This window comes from Rattus norvegicus, chromosome 16 (assembly GCF_036323735.1).
Source record: "Rattus norvegicus strain BN/NHsdMcwi chromosome 16, GRCr8, whole genome shotgun sequence".
In the NCBI taxonomy this organism is placed as follows: Eukaryota; Metazoa; Chordata; class Mammalia; order Rodentia; family Muridae; genus Rattus; species Rattus norvegicus.
Genome location: NC_086034.1, coordinates 19,438,624 through 19,453,858, shown reverse-complemented (window position 1 = coordinate 19,453,858; position 15,235 = coordinate 19,438,624). Strand labels below are relative to the sequence as shown.

Here is a 15,235-nt window from a genome sequence, read left to right as displayed (position 1 = left end):
TGTCATCATCGTTCATCCTGACTTTACTTTTTAAGATTTATGTATTTATTTTATGTATATGAGCACACACTTGCTGAAACACCAGAAGATGACATCAGATCTCATTACAGATGGTGTGAGCCACCTGGGATTTGAACTCAGGACCTCTGGAGAGCAGTCACTGCTCTTAAGCACTGAGCCATCTCTCCAGCCCCATCCCCTCTCTATTATTAACATTCAAAGCAAAGTTTCCAGAGGACCTAGGTTTGTTTCCCAGCACCCATATGGCAGCTCACCACTGTCTCATGCCCTCTCTGGCCTGGCACCAGGCACACGGACACAAACACATATAGGCCAAACACCTATACACATAAACAAAACAAAAGCAATTGTTAAAAATGTAAGGAGCCAGGCCAAGGTAGCGCACACCTTTAATCTCGGCACTCGTTAGGCAGAGGCAGGCCGATCTCTGTGAGTTTGAGGCCAGCCTGGTCTACAGAGCAAGTTTTAGGACAGCCAGGGCTACACAGAGAGACTTGAAAGAAACAAACAGAAATAATATTTAAAATTTGTATGTGTACAAAGTGTGGGGCTGGAGAGATGGCTCAGTTGTACGTGTTTGTGTGTGTTTGTATGGTCTTCAAGAGCAATAAATTCTCTCTTTTTTTTAAAGATATTTATTTATTCATTTTTTATTTATTCATTTTATATATGACGAGTACAGTCACTGTCTTCAGACACACCAGAAGAGGGCAACAGATCTCGTTACAGATGGTTGTGAGCCACCATGTGGTTGGTGGGATTTGAACTCATGACCTCTGGAAAAGCAGTCGGTGCTCTTAAACGCTAAGCCATCTCTTTTCTTTTCTTTTTTTTTTTCCGGAGCTGGGGACCGAACCCAGGGCCTTACGCTTGCTAGGCAAGCGCTTTACCACTGAGCTAAATCCCCAACCCCAAAGCTGAGCCATCTCTCCAGCCTGCAGTAAATTCTCTTAATGACTGAGTTATCTCTAGCTCATTCCCCTGCCAAATATTTGAACCAGAGCCTCATGGAACCCAGGCTTGAGTAAACTCTGTGTAGCTGAGGAAAACCAAGAACTCCTGACCCTTCTGCTTCCACCTCCCCAGAGCCAGGATGACTGGCTTGGCCAAGAGATATCTCTGGTGGGTTGGGGATTTAGCTCAGCGGTAGAGCGCTTGCCTAGCGAGCGCAAGGCCCTGGGTTCGGCCCCCAGCTCCGAAAAAAAAGAAAAAAGAAAAAAAAAAAGAGATATCTCTGTTTTAGTAAAGTCCTGGTTTTGCCTCTTAGCCCCATGTTTTTAATTTTTTTTTTTTTTTCGGAGCTGGGGACCGAACCCAGGGCCTTGCGCTTCCTAGGCAAGCGCTCTACCACTGAGCCAAATCCCCAACCCCTAGCCCCATGTTTTTAGAAATAAGACTCAAACTTAAAATTATATTCCCAGGCTGGAGAGATGGCTGGAGAGGTCCTGAGTTCAATTCCCAGCAACTACATGGTGGCTCACAGCCATCTGTAACGGGATGCATTTTCTAGTGTATCTGAAGACAGTGACATTGTACTCACATACATACATAATACATAAATACTCACATACATAAATAAATCTTTAAAAAAAATTACATTCCCGGGGTTGGGGATTTAGCTCAGTGGTAGAGCGCTTGCCTAGCAAGCGCAAGGCCCTGGGTTTGGTCCCCAGCTCCGAAAAAAAGGAAAGAAAAAAAAATTACATTCCCGAGTACCTTGGCCATTCGGCTAGGCTCTATTTTGATTAGATCATAACTAAAGATACCCATTTATTTTTAAGCTACGTTTGGTCCTGTGGTTGGGTATCTGTGATTATGTTCGATGTATCCATGTGTTTGTCTCATCTCTTTTTTTTTTTTTTTTTTTTGGGTTCTTTTTTTCGGAGCTGGGGACCGAACCCAGGGCCTTGCGGTTGCTAGGCAAGCGCTCTACCTCTGAGCCAAATCCCCAACCCCTGTCTCATCTCTTTTTGGGCTCCTCTTCTCTTTATATAAATTTAGGATTGAGGTATATACATTTTTTAAATTGCTAAGGACCCTCCTAATTGTTATTAAGCAAAAACCTATATAATAACTTTTAAGGAAAGTGTGTAATATTGAATCTCTGATAATTGTTAGCTCCTGTATCCATGAGTGGAGGGTCCTGCCCTGACTTTGTGTAGACTAGGTTGGAAGAATTTACAGAGATTTGCCTGTCTCTGTCTCCCTGCTGTTGCTGTGCTTTCCTTGGCAATGCTCCTTCTGTGCCCCCTACCCCCATTCCTTTGTTTACAGGGAGGTATTTTGGCCTTCCAATGGCAGCTAACCTAGGCTGCATCTTCCCACATCATGAATGCAGAACATTAATTTCCGTAGGGCAGGGCTGGGCTGACCTGCTGTGCCAGGTTTGGGAGAATCTGAAGTGGCTTATCCACAGCTGTGGTCTCTAGAAGTGTCCACTCGAAGGGAGCAGGAGCGGATTCTTCCCTCTCAGCTTTTCTACCCTTAGGAGAAGCCAATACTTTTGTGTTTTGCTTTTTAATTTAGTAGGGGGAGTGCTGGAGAGACGGATCAGTGGTTAAAAACACTGAGCTCTTAAGAACTCAGTGGTTAAGAGGTCCTGAGTTCAATCCCCAGCAACCACATGGTGGCTCACAACCATCTGTAATGGGATCTGATGCCCTCTTCTGGTGTCTGAAGACAGCTACACATATTCCAAGGACGAGGGCAGCTGCACATAGTGTGGTGTAATAAAGGTTGTCTTGGTTGCAAAAGGCTTGCTGATTAAAGATGGTATGAACCTGGAGCTGGGAAACTGCTAAATATAGTCAAGACAACCTTCCTATTTAGATTCAAAGCCTGACAAAATAAAAATACCAAGTAAAACCGTGTATAAATAAAGCGTCCATTATAATTCGAAACACAGAAGAGCCTACACTGACTTTAAAGGTGATACTTACTTCCTCTAGTTAGGGACCAAATTAGAGAGAGAAAGTGAATGGAGAAGAAAGACATCATGGGTTAGGAACCAAAAAAAAACATGGCCTTTACGGCTGGCCAGTTGGAGTTTAAGAACCATCCAGATGAAACATATAAATAACAACTCGGGATTATTAATAAAAAAGTAGATACTGGGCCGGAGAGATGGCTTAGCGGTTAAGAGCACTGACTCCTCTTCCAGAGGTCATGAGTTCAATTCCCAGCAACCACATGGTGGCTCACAACCATCTGTAGTGAGATCTGGTGCCCTCTTCTGGCCTGCAGTCACATATGCAGGCAGAATGCTGTACATAAAAATAAATAAAATAAATCTTTTAAAAAAAAAAGTAGATTCTAATCTGCCCAGGTCTAGTGCTGATTAAGGCTTATTGTAAACGTAAAAGTTGCATGGGTCTTTTATCTAGAAATGAAATGGTCAAAGGCAGAGTAAAAACCCCAGATTGGGATTAAAAATTTCTACCCCACATGTGAAGGGATCAGAGGAAGGTGGATTTGGAATGACCTAGTTGAAGGAGCGGGAGGAAGGAGAGAGCAAGCCACTATGAGATGGGCAGTGAGCACATGACCAGGAGAAACAGTATCTGGGGTACACTGCTGGGGAGGCAGCCAGCCCAACACTTAAAACAGAGGTTAGGGATGACTCCCCAGTGATTGTCAAAGCCAAATAAAATAACCGCAGTCTGAGTCTCATTTATTTGTAAGCTAGTCAGGGATAAGATTAAATTGGTCGCACAATCTCCTTCTCCCATCACAGCATCCCCTATTTGTCTCTGACTGTCCCCATCTACCATAGGTTGGACCCTTGTTACACTGGTGGGAGTTCCGTGACCCCTCAGATGAGGCGGCATCTGCTGAGCAAACCTGATGGCCTGAGTGTGATTCCTGAAGCCCACAGACAGTTGTTAGGAGTGAGAATAGACTACAGAGTTGTCTTCTGCAGCACCTACCTCCTCAGTAACAAAGTATGCATTTCAAAGTTCCCTATCTGAGGGAGGAGGCCTGATGTGTCCACAGAATTCCCAGTCATTTCCCCAGTGCCTTGATACAGAGTTGCTCTGCAAATGTCCCATCACAGAGGTAATGCCATGCTGATACTTGGGAAACCTGGGCCTTTTCTTGGCTGGTTTGGCAAATCACAGGGAAGTGCGAGGCTGGCACTAAACAGTCACCTAGAAGCCCTGTGGAGGAGGTCTCAGTCTGGACATGTCTGTGCTGAGGTGACAGAGACAGCTCCATGCTGCCACCCTCATTAGTTTTGACATAGTCCCCTAGGCCTTCTGGGATCTTGACTCAGGCTGGGGTTTGTGGCTTTGACACTGAAAAGAATATTATGTCTAGCCAGTTTATGAAGTACAGCTGTAGATTAAAGATCTGTATTTTTAAGTTGGGCAGAGTGGCATATACCATTAGTCCAGGATTCAAGAGGCAGAAAGCTGGGGGACTTTCTATAAAATTAAGGTTAGCCTAATATACAGAGCAAGTTTCAGTCCAGCTAGGGCTACACAGACCATGTGGTAAAAAATAATTATCTTTTAAAGTTTTATTATTATTAGTCATATACGTATGCACATTTGTGTGGGTATGTGTGTGTATGCAATGACCTCTGAGATCAGAAGAGGGCACAAGGTCATGTGCAGCATTAGACATATATTGACAAAATGGTATATACACATTACCATTTTGTCAACTCTCAGGTTACATCTCTAAAGGTTGCTAGAGAAATCTTTCTCTCTCTCTCTCCCTCCCTCCCTCCCTCCCTCTCTCCCTAACAGTTACATGTACTGGGCTGAAGAGACTGGTCAGCTGTTAGGGACACATACTGCTTTTCCAGAGGACTTGATTTTTGGCTTACACCTGCCCATAACTCCGGTTCCAGGGAATTTAACGACCTCTCCTGGCTTTCTGGGGCATTGCATGTACATATCACAGACAAATATGCACATGAATAAAAATAAGTCTTTAATGCTGGGCATAGTAACACACACCTTAGATACCACTACTCAGGAAACACAGGCAGGGTGAGTTTCAGGCTAGTGAGGGCCACATGGTTGCCTGAAGAAGAAAAAAACCCTCTACATTTCATTACAATTTTTTTTATATGGGCCCACTACACAGTGAAGCGTTCAGGTGACAAGTTGCAGGAATCAGTCTCCTCCCCCACCACGTGGTTCCTGGGGACTGAATTCAGGTGGGTGGGTGTAAGCACTTTGAGCCAGTGAGCTCTTGCAGGCTCCATCTTCATCCTCTGAAGGAGATAAATGAGGTGGCTCTGCAGAAACTTTGAATGGGAGTATAATATAAAATGAAACCAGAGCCACCAGGGGTCAGTACATGTCCTATCCCTGTAAATGAGATTCTGAGGAAATTCCAGATTGTACCTGAGAAGGGAGAAAGGCCTGAGCTCTTAGTAATTGGACTGGAATTCCTGTTTTCCTACTGGCAAGAGGCTTCAATCAGATTCCTGAGCAACAGGTTCCTTTTCCTTTGCATGCCCTCCAAGATTTCCCATTTTTCTTTTCATTTTTAACTTGTTATACCTTTAATCCCATGGCTGAGGAGGCAGAAGCAGGTGGATCTCTGAGTTCCAGGCCAGCCTAGTTTACAGAGCAAGTTCTAGGACAGACAGACTACACGGAAAAAACCTGTATAGGCTTCAATTTTTCAAAACCTACTTTTAATAAGAGTTCTGAAATGCTTTAACCTCCCTTCTAGCCCACCACCCTCCAGAGGTAGTGGAAAGGAAAGGCTATTAGGACATGGGGAAGTGGACCTGTTTAGAGATTGTTTTTTGACTCTTGCCTTCCTCTTCTCATCCCCTTCCCCTTCTCTTCCCATTCCCCTCCCCCTTTCTCTCCACATGCTCATGGCTGGCCTCTACTCCTCTACTCTCTCTGTCTTTCTCTGTCTCTCTACCCTTTCTACTCCCCTCCCCGTGCCCTGAATAAACTCTATTCTACACTAAAAGAAAAAAGAAAAGAAAAAAGAAATTGTTCTTTGGAGCAAATCCTATCTGCTGGAAAGGATATACACCAGCAGTCCAGTTCAGTAGTCAGGAGAGCAAACACGAATCAGCAGTGGTGGCTCAGCCTAGCATAAACAGCCAGGCCTCCGCTGAGTGGACAGGAGTCAGCAGGAGCTACCAGGACCAGCAGGGATGCCGGAAGTTCTCTGCTGTGTCTCTCTCAACCAAGTGAAGATCAAGGAAGACATGAGACCAACGAAGTGCTGCGAAGCTAGCTATGCAAGCCCCTCCCCCATACTCCCATCACTGTCTATTGAGTCCTTTTTATACTCCCTCCAAACATCATGTGTTCTCCCATGGGTCTTGCCTCAGCAAAACTCCGCAGGAATCTGTATCAGCTGACATCACTCTGCCAATCAGCTGGTGTCCATGGAAGTAGCAAGACATCACCAGATCACTACAAGCTTTTTGGTGTGCTTCTATGAAGTCACAACAAACGATGCTTAAGGAATAGCGAAGTGTAGCAATACTTAACACCACGTGTCCTTTCATGTGTTTGCTTAGCAAAACATCCTTTCACTGGTGTCCCCTTCAGGAAAACACTCTGTATGTCTCCCCCAGAAAACACCATCCAACACAACTGACTTTTCAAAGAAACTGTAAGTTTCTACTTCACTCCTGCTTCAAAAACAGTGTATGCATGTGCATATATATGTTTTATCCACATATATGTCTGTGTACCACAAGTATACGCACAGACAGCAGAACAAGTGGATCACAGAGCTACAATGTGGGTGCTGAGAATGAAGCCCAGGTCTTCTGGAAGAACACTGTTTTAAACACCTCCATTTCTGTGCCTTTCTATCCTTCAGTCTGGCTACTTTGATTCCAGTATAAGGCTTCCAGGGTCCCTACTTAGTAGACATGCCTAACTGGCTCCTGGGTTTGTTCTGACCTCTGGTGGCCAACGTAGGAGCATGTCTCAGTCCTCAGGGGAGAAAAGGAGAGGACAGTGAGAGATGCACTTCCGGGTCACATCCACTTTGCAGCAGCTTATGCTTACCCCCTTAGGACGAGGGAGAAAAACTGCCCACCAGAGTGGGAACCCTAGCCTTGAGTGACAGAGCAACAGATCCTTTGTTTTGTTTTAGGGGGTAGGGTAACTCTCCTGGAACTATGTAGACCAGGCTAGCCTCCAAATCACAGTTCTGCCTGCCTTTCAAGTGTAGAGACTAAAGTAAAATGGCACTATGCCTGCCAGACCCAAAAGAAACTGAGGACAAACCTGCGATGCTTATTAGCGCATCCTTTCCTTCTGGCTTCCTGTTTTATAACCACCGGTGGCTCTCCCACCCCCTACCCTTCTCTAGTGCATGGGCTTCCCTCCCCTAGCATCCTACTCCCTTAAAAGCCTGTCGCTAGAGTATTTGTGCTCTTGGTCATCTTTGGTTTCTTTTCTTGGCTCCTTGTCTCTTGATCGTCTCTCCCTCTCCCCCCTGGACAAACCCAGTCTGCTGGCCATATTCCATCTACTACTCTCCCTGTTCTGGACCCTTCCAGATGCCTCTGGCTGCACTCTCCCTTATTATCTACAATAAAAACTTCCCCTTCAACCACACTTTGGAGCAATTTCCCTTAGTTTACACATCTGATACCAAAACACTAAAACACCACCTAGGTTCAGGCTCAATGGAATCTTCTTTAAGACTGAAATCTCAATCTGGTTGCCTTTCGGGTTTTTGTGAATGTTCATGTGTACAAAAGCATGTCGGAGCCAGAGGGACTTCTGTGCTCCTTTAGGCACCACTTACTTTGCTTAGGCCAGCTGGCCAGTGAGCCAGGGACCACCTGTCTCCATGTCAACTGCTGGGAGTACAAACCTAAACCATCATGCCTGGTTTCCCTTTTTATATGTGTTATCTGTGTGTGTGATTGTGGGTCTGCATGTTATGACATACATATGGAGGTCAGAGGACAAATTTTGGAGTTGATTATCCCCTTCCACTGTGTTCTGGGGACCAAACTTAGTTATCAGATTTGACATCAAACTACTTTACTCTGAACCATCTTGCCAATTCTTTTATTTTTCAGATTTATCTTTATGTATAAATGCTGTAAGTGTTCAGGTTATGTGTAGAGGCCAGAGAGGTTGTAAGACCCTCTGGAGCTGGAGTTACAGGTGGCCATTAGCTGCCTGACAATGGTGCTGGGAACTGAACTTGGGCCTCTAAATTGCTGAACCATTCCTCTAGTTCCTGTTTTATTCTCACAAGGTCCTGTAGCCCAGGCTAGCCTGAGGATGACTCTTAACTCCTGATCTACCTCTTCAGTGCTGGGATCACAGGTATATACCACTTCGCCTGGCTGGGGGGTGTTTTTGCTATTGGGGATGGAAGGCCGCTCTCATGAGGAGCACAGGCTGATGAGACTCCAACCTTCCAGATGGAGACACTCGCTGTCACAGGTGCACACAAGGGAAGCATGAGGATCCATCTTGCACACCTCTCCAAAGGCTGGTTGGTGAGGTGGGGCGTGGGGCCCTGGCCTGTTCCGAGGATATAACCTTAAAGTTGACAAAGGATGAACAGACTCTACCTGAAATCTAGCTTAGGCGGAGTCTAGAAGGCAGATGTGCCCAGGTGTGGAGGAGACACACAGCTGGACTCTGAACCCTCTCAGAAAGGACAGTGCCTAGGCATACAATGGCATACCTGGAGTCCTCTGAGCACTGGGGTCTTGAATTTAGGAGCAGCTGCAGTGTAGTTCAGTGTGGGAGGTGTGTCTGCTGTGCACAAGGGCTTGGTTCCACCCCCAGCAAAACACAAACCTACAAAACAAATGGCTGGAGAGAGGGTGTGGGGGGCAGGTACCATCTATATATGGTCTCAGAAACATGAGGTTGACACTTAAGAATTTCCTAGGTAAACCAGTGGAGATCCTGAAACCAAGATACCAAAACCAATCAGTCTAATAATCCTAGAGTGGTAGCTCAGACCTTAACCTTGGGTGAGATTTGGGGAACAGCAGCTACGAGATAAGCTAGACAGTTAAATTCTGTCAAATTTACTCAACAACACAAACAAACAAAAAAAAAAAAAACAACAAAAAAAAACCCCAACCACCCCCCTCCCCAAAACAAACAAAAAACCTGTCTAATTTTATATGAATATCAACTTAGTCAAGCATCAACTAACCCATGGAAAAGCAAAAAGCCTTCCGTAGCCTCGGGTATGGGGTCGCCCAGGCTCTTCTTTATCGCTTTACTGGTATTTTACGGTGTGACCCTTACAGGCAGGTAACTTGGGAGTGTTCTACCACCTCGGCCTCCCAGGTGCTGGGATGACAGGTGTGAGCCAGCTGGTTTCTGCCTTATAAGAACTTGGGGACTACAGGGACACCCGGGCACAGGAGCAAGCCTGTCTGGGGGCTGGTGTGCTGAAACTGCAGGGCACAACACCCTTCACAGAGGGTCCAAACCAACTACTGTATCAAGATTGGACCACAGGATAAAGCTATGGCTCAGTTGGCAGAATGCTAGCCTAGCAGCACCACGTAAAGCTGGCACAATGGCACATGCCAGTCATCCCAGTACTAGGGTAGTGGAGGGAGGAGAATAGAGTTCAAGGTCATCCATGAACAAGAGATACTGTCTCAAAAAACAAAAGCTCTAACTAAACACTGCTCCTTCCAATCAAAACCCCAAAGCCAAACCCCAAGAGCCAGGCATTGGAGGCTGAGGTGTGGCACCACTGCAGAACCTCAAGAGCCGCCAACCCCACAAAAGCGGTCAATATCTAGCCAGAACAAACAGAGCTGTGGACTCCTTCCCACCAGGCAGGGTTGAAAAGGGGCTATGCCCCTGCCTCTGGGCTGCAGTCCACAGTAGAGGAGCTGCTGGCAGGGCTGGAGAGTGGGAAATGGAAAGACTGGGGAGTAGTGGTCCCAAAGGAAGAGACCAACAGACAGACTTCTCAGAGATCTCAGCTTACAGTTCCCAATTGAAAGGCTGCTAAAACCAGGCAACGCCACCATGTTTATAAAAACAAACAAAACATCTCAACATATGACATGCCTTCCTTCACTCAGAGTGTCACCTGTGGCTTAAGGGGAACAGCTTTGTATAGGCTACAGTTAGCCTGGCTTGTGGCTGGCTCTTAGTGACTCCTGGGTTATAATATCTTTGAGTGCCAGCCTCTCTGGGATTCCCCCCTCAATCTTTAACTACTGGGTTACTGGACACTGTGGTGACTGTCCTGAGGCCAGGGAGGTGGAACCTCAACACTGACTATGGAGTTTGTCATGACCTTGTCCTTAGCTTTCACATGCCTGAGATGTGGACACTAAAAGCACTCTAATATCAGCACAGATGGCAAGTCGAGAGGTCCTTGTTTGAATTGATCTATGTACAAAATGCCCTAAAAGCAAAAAAAAAAAAAAAAAAAAAAAAAGGCTTAAATAAATAGGCAGGGTTGTGGCTGTGATGCAAGTATTGAGGGTAGGTCCGTGGGACCCAAAGGGCTAGAGGAAGACAGAAGGGTTGGGAACACCTGGCCATGGGCAGCAGCTGCCACATGGCTCAGTGAGAATGTCCACGAAGGCCTTGGAGCTTTGTCCCTTCAGTCATGGAGTCCAAAGCTCTGAGAAGTGGCCTTCACACTGCCTGGTGACAGCGTCCGAGCACCTGCCTAGATACCACGAGCTGGCAGGAACCACTGTTTCCCCATCCCCATCATTGTCAACCTCAGGGCTGCTGTCAAGCCAAGAAGAGCCGAGCTGGTCCCATAACTGTCCTCCGTGGGGAAGCCAAATAGCTGCCAGGAAGGGAACCTCCTCTCCAGGTCCAACGGGGCTCATGCCGACTGAGCAGGAGCTTCTGACAGGCACACCAACGCTCAGCCTCATCAACTGCACACGAACACCTCTTTCTTGCCAAGCTCCTCCCCTGCACTGGGTCACCTCAGAAGTCCCTGAGTGCAGGGACACTGGGAGAACAGCAGGCTGAGGAAACTGAGAGCCACCACTTTCCCTCAGCTTGCCCTGGGCTGAAGGCCCCTTTGTGCAGCTGCACTTAGGTTTGGTTGAGCACTCAGAAGATGCCCACACCTACACACACACACACACTGTCACCCTGTTCTTTTCAGGTGACATCCAGACACAGATTAGGCCATCAGTCCCTTCAGCAGATGGCACTGAGCTCTGGAACAGGTGCAACTGGCTGTCGCCCTCAGAGGCAGATGACGGACAATGGTGAGGGGCTGGTGGGCACCCTGGTGGTTTTGTTCCCAGAGAGATCCAGTGTTGGGTCCAAGTTGGGGACGCAGGCCTCACAGAAGGCTGGCCAAGCTGGTGTTGGGTCCATTCTGAGCTTGAAACTGCACAGGGGGTGGGCCATCTGTCCACTGTGAGGGGAACACACATGAGTAAACCCCTCCATACATAAGGAGTCAGAACCCCTCATCCCTATGTCTGCTTCCCCACCCTTTATACCGTAATGAGGTTGTGCTCTGGGAGGCTGCAGGCCTCGATGTGGTCCTGCAGCAGCTGCTGTGAGAAGTTCTGGTGCATCTGTGCGGCCTCATGGGCATCCATGGCATTCCCACATGCCTTGTTTAGGTCTGCAGATGGGGCAGGTGTCACTGTTTAGTTCATCCCTTGTGGCCAAACTCATACCAACCCAGGGGAGACAGGAGTCACCCTCAGAGATCCAAACCCGTTTTGAGACTCAGGAGGATCATCCACAAAGCCCTGTAGCAGGAACCCAGGCCCCACTTGTCATAGTTCTTAAAAATCCCTGGAAAGTTAGGCATGGTGACTTGGCAGACAAAGGAATGTAAATTTGTGATTTCAAGATCAGCTTTGTCTACCCAGAATTCCAGGCCAGCTAGACCCTGTTTCCAATAAACAAACAAACAAGAATAAAAATCCCCTGGAGACACACCCCTGCTCAGATGATGTCAGTCCTATGAGCATGCCTGGAAGCCTTGTTCACTCTCACCTCTCAGGAGGGCAGATGACCACAGCTGCACAGACATGTCTGGGATCTTGCTGGCCAGCTGCATGGCAGGTACCACCATGTTGTTACTCTCCTGCCAATCAAAAGCTAAGAATTAACAGTGAGGTCATGGAAGAGTATCTTTGACTCCATCTGCCCATTTTATGTTCTGTTGCTCCTGGACAAACATGAACTGCACCCTCAGAGCCTACCCAAAACGGCCCTCTAAGGTACTCTTGTTCACCTTGGAAAAAACAAACTGAGCATTCTTGCTCCCCTTTGCACACGAGGCAATGAATGAGCCATACATGCCTCTTGCCAGCTAGAGAAAAAGAGGGCTGTGGCCCCACAATTAGAAATGATTAATAAACTATACATTCATGCGGGTGTCCCAACCTAGGCTTCAAGAGAAGGGAGCTAAAGGACTGAGTGCAGAAGATTTGCTCCTTTGAGCTGGCTTTTGTAGGCTACTGTGGGGATATGGGGTCTCTAGGCCTGTGACTCCCTCTGTGTGTGCAGAGCTGCTGATCTAGAAGCCCAGTGTTCTCATGATGAGGCTAGGGGAGACCTGGAGTGCAGTGTTCTGTTTCTGACCTCACACTGAGGAACCCTAGGTAGTTCTGAGTCCAAACCAGGCCCCGCTGAACTGTTCTACCTTCCCAGACTGCAGGCCCAGGTTGGGGTCCTTTCTGTGACAGAGGTGGAGAGTACTCACTGCTCTTGCAGAGTACTCAGGTGCAGCTCTTAGTACCCACATGACAGCTCACAATTGTCTAATTCCTGTACCAGAGAATCTGATCTGACCCCCGCCTCTGACCTCTGTGGACACCAGGCACACACATGGTGCTTATCATACACACAAGCCAAACATTCACATACATAAAATAAGCAAATGGAGAAATGAACAAAAACAAAAATTTAAAAGCCTCAAACCAGATTCCAGTTCTAGGCACAGGTTAATGGAAAAACAACCTGACCAAATGCAGCTTAGCTGGGTTACTCAGACCTTAACCTCCACCAGCTACAACCAAACCGAGTAGGGTCCCTCTCAGACTTCAGACACGGTGGGCAAGAAGAGCTGCCCCCTCCTCCAGACCCAAGGAGGGGCTAGAAGTATGGGCTGGCTCTATAGCTGCCTGGACAGGGTCTGATCCTCACGAGTCAGATCTCTGCTGGCCACCTGGCTCTGGCTGCTGCAATAATTGTACCCACGAGGGCCTGGCTCAGCAAACTGTCCCTGCTGCTCAACCACCAGGCTCGCTTTGGCTGCCCTGACCTCACAGCTATCTCCCCAGCCAGGCTCATACAGGCAAAGGGAGTGTTTTACAGAAAGCCGTGGAGTGGGAAACACTGTTAGACAAGCAGACTTCTGGCCCACACGGCTACTCTAAGTGCTCTGAAGTACACCACACCAGAGGCCCCAGGGTAAACAGGCTTGTCCAATGCCCAAGCAGATGCCCCAGCAGCAAGCCACAGCAGTGGGGATACTAAAGGTCACTCCCTGCTCTCTACAGCCAAGCTACCCTCAATACATTTGACAATAATTTGAAGTAAAGAAGTCTTGTGAAGCCACATGGTTGATGGTGCCACAGACACAGGAAGGTTTGACATTGTTAGTCTAAGGTTCTGAGACAGTCTCATGGGGCCATGGATTCCCAAGGGATGGTATGTTGAGAAGCCTACAGGAACATGGCAGCTGTCTCTTAGTTCTGAGGCTTGTGAGGCTGACATCTATGTCCAGGAGGGGAACCCCAGGACCTCGTGCCTTTAACACCCTGGATTCCAGGACAGGAAATGCCACCTTCCGTGGTGGTGTTCCTTAGGTCTCCAGCCTGTGCACCGGCTAGGTAGGGACTCACCCTGTGATTTCCCAGCACATAGAAGATGTGACCCAGCAGCACAAGGGAGCAGGCAGTAAGGCGGTTCAGGTCCTCTGCATTCGACATCTTTAGAGTTTCTCGAAGAAATCTCCTGTAAGAGGAGACAGATGCTGATACCCGCAGACATATTAGTCCTAGAGAAGCAGAGGTAGACTGAGGAAGGAGAGGCCATCAAACATGGTGCCCTGATCAAAACTTACTTGGCTTCGTTGTAGCGGCCCTGGAAGAAGGAGAAGAGTCCTCGTACATAGAAGGCTGCTGCTCGGAGGCAGTGTGAGCTGCGAGGAAGCAGAGTCTCAGTTGGGTACGGGAGAAAAGTTTCCCAAAGGCAGCCCCTGAAGACTGTCTAAAGGCTAGGATGCAAGCAGTGTTGAGTATGTGTGAGGTCTGGGGCCCGCAAGCACATACACCACCCCAAGAGCAATGAGGGAGTAGAATGTGTGTGCTGAACACAGGCAGGCTCACCTGACCGGGAAGCTGTGGTCTGGGTTTATCCTCTCAAGCAAACTGTACAGCTGGTGGAGAAACATCAGTCAGGACTCTACCTAGAGGAGGCCAGGCCCTGAACATGCTACAGGGGACAGGGCTTCTTCCACTCCACGGGAAGACTATCATAACGTGCAGCATGCCTGCCCTGAACAGCTTCAAGACCGAGTGTCTGAGGGAACTATGTAGGAGACAGGAGCAGAGTGGGGACACTGGGACACACACTATCCTTATGAACCAAGAATCCTGCTTCAGCTCCCTAACAGCCAGGTTGACAGAGGTTGGGCTTCCTGCTTCTCTCAGCCCAGATGTGGAAAGTTGGCCACGGTTTGTACAGACGAGAGAGGACATTGGCCATGGTTAGAATGAAGGCTGCAGAGGTCAGAGAATATGGGCCACTCTGGAGGGACTTAGGGTGGGATATCCTAGGGTCAGAGAAGAACCTAATTCTTGTGGCTTTGGCTAGAAAGTCCAGGTAAAAGCACTTGGCTTATCTGGTCAGCCCTGTGAGGATGACCAACCTACCCACACAAGACTTTCTTCTATCTGATTTGGAGCTGAGGTATGGCTCTGTGGCAGACCGCTTGGCAGCAAGCAAGAGCCCCAGTTGGATGCAAACTCCTCAATTTTTTCTGTCCTTTTTTTTTTTTTTTTTTTGAGACAGAGTTTCTGTATAGCCCTCACCATTCTGGAACTTGCTCTGTGGACCAGGATGGTCTTGAACCCAGAGATCCACCTGCCTCTGCCTCCTGAGTGCTTGGATTAAAGACATGCACCATGACAACCTTACGACATTTTTTGTTTGTTTTAGGTACAATGTGGGGTCAATAAAGGTTGAGTGGCTTAGGATGGGACAAAAGCCACATGGCTGCAGGAGTGCTGTCCCAGTCCTAACCCTCATAGAACACTAAACAT

At 47.7% G+C, this 15,235-nt stretch overlaps 1 protein-coding gene across 4 annotated transcripts in view; it reads right to left on the bottom strand.

Moving 5' to 3' along the window:
• Positions 1-4,936: 4,936 nt before the first annotated feature.
• Mau2 (MAU2 sister chromatid cohesion factor) overlaps positions 4,937-15,235 on the bottom strand; it is a 31,111-nt gene continuing 20,812 nt past the window's right edge. The window contains 6 exon segments of one of the 4 annotated variants that reach the window (NM_001106077.3): positions 4,937-11,361; positions 11,450-11,577; positions 11,958-12,048; positions 13,814-13,925; positions 14,035-14,112; positions 14,300-14,349. In NM_001106077.3, coding sequence (NP_001099547.2) covers positions 11,287-11,361; positions 11,450-11,577; positions 11,958-12,048; positions 13,814-13,925; positions 14,035-14,112; positions 14,300-14,349 — 534 coding nt within the window. In that variant the 3' untranslated portion in view covers positions 4,937-11,286. 4 annotated transcript variants of the gene reach the window in all.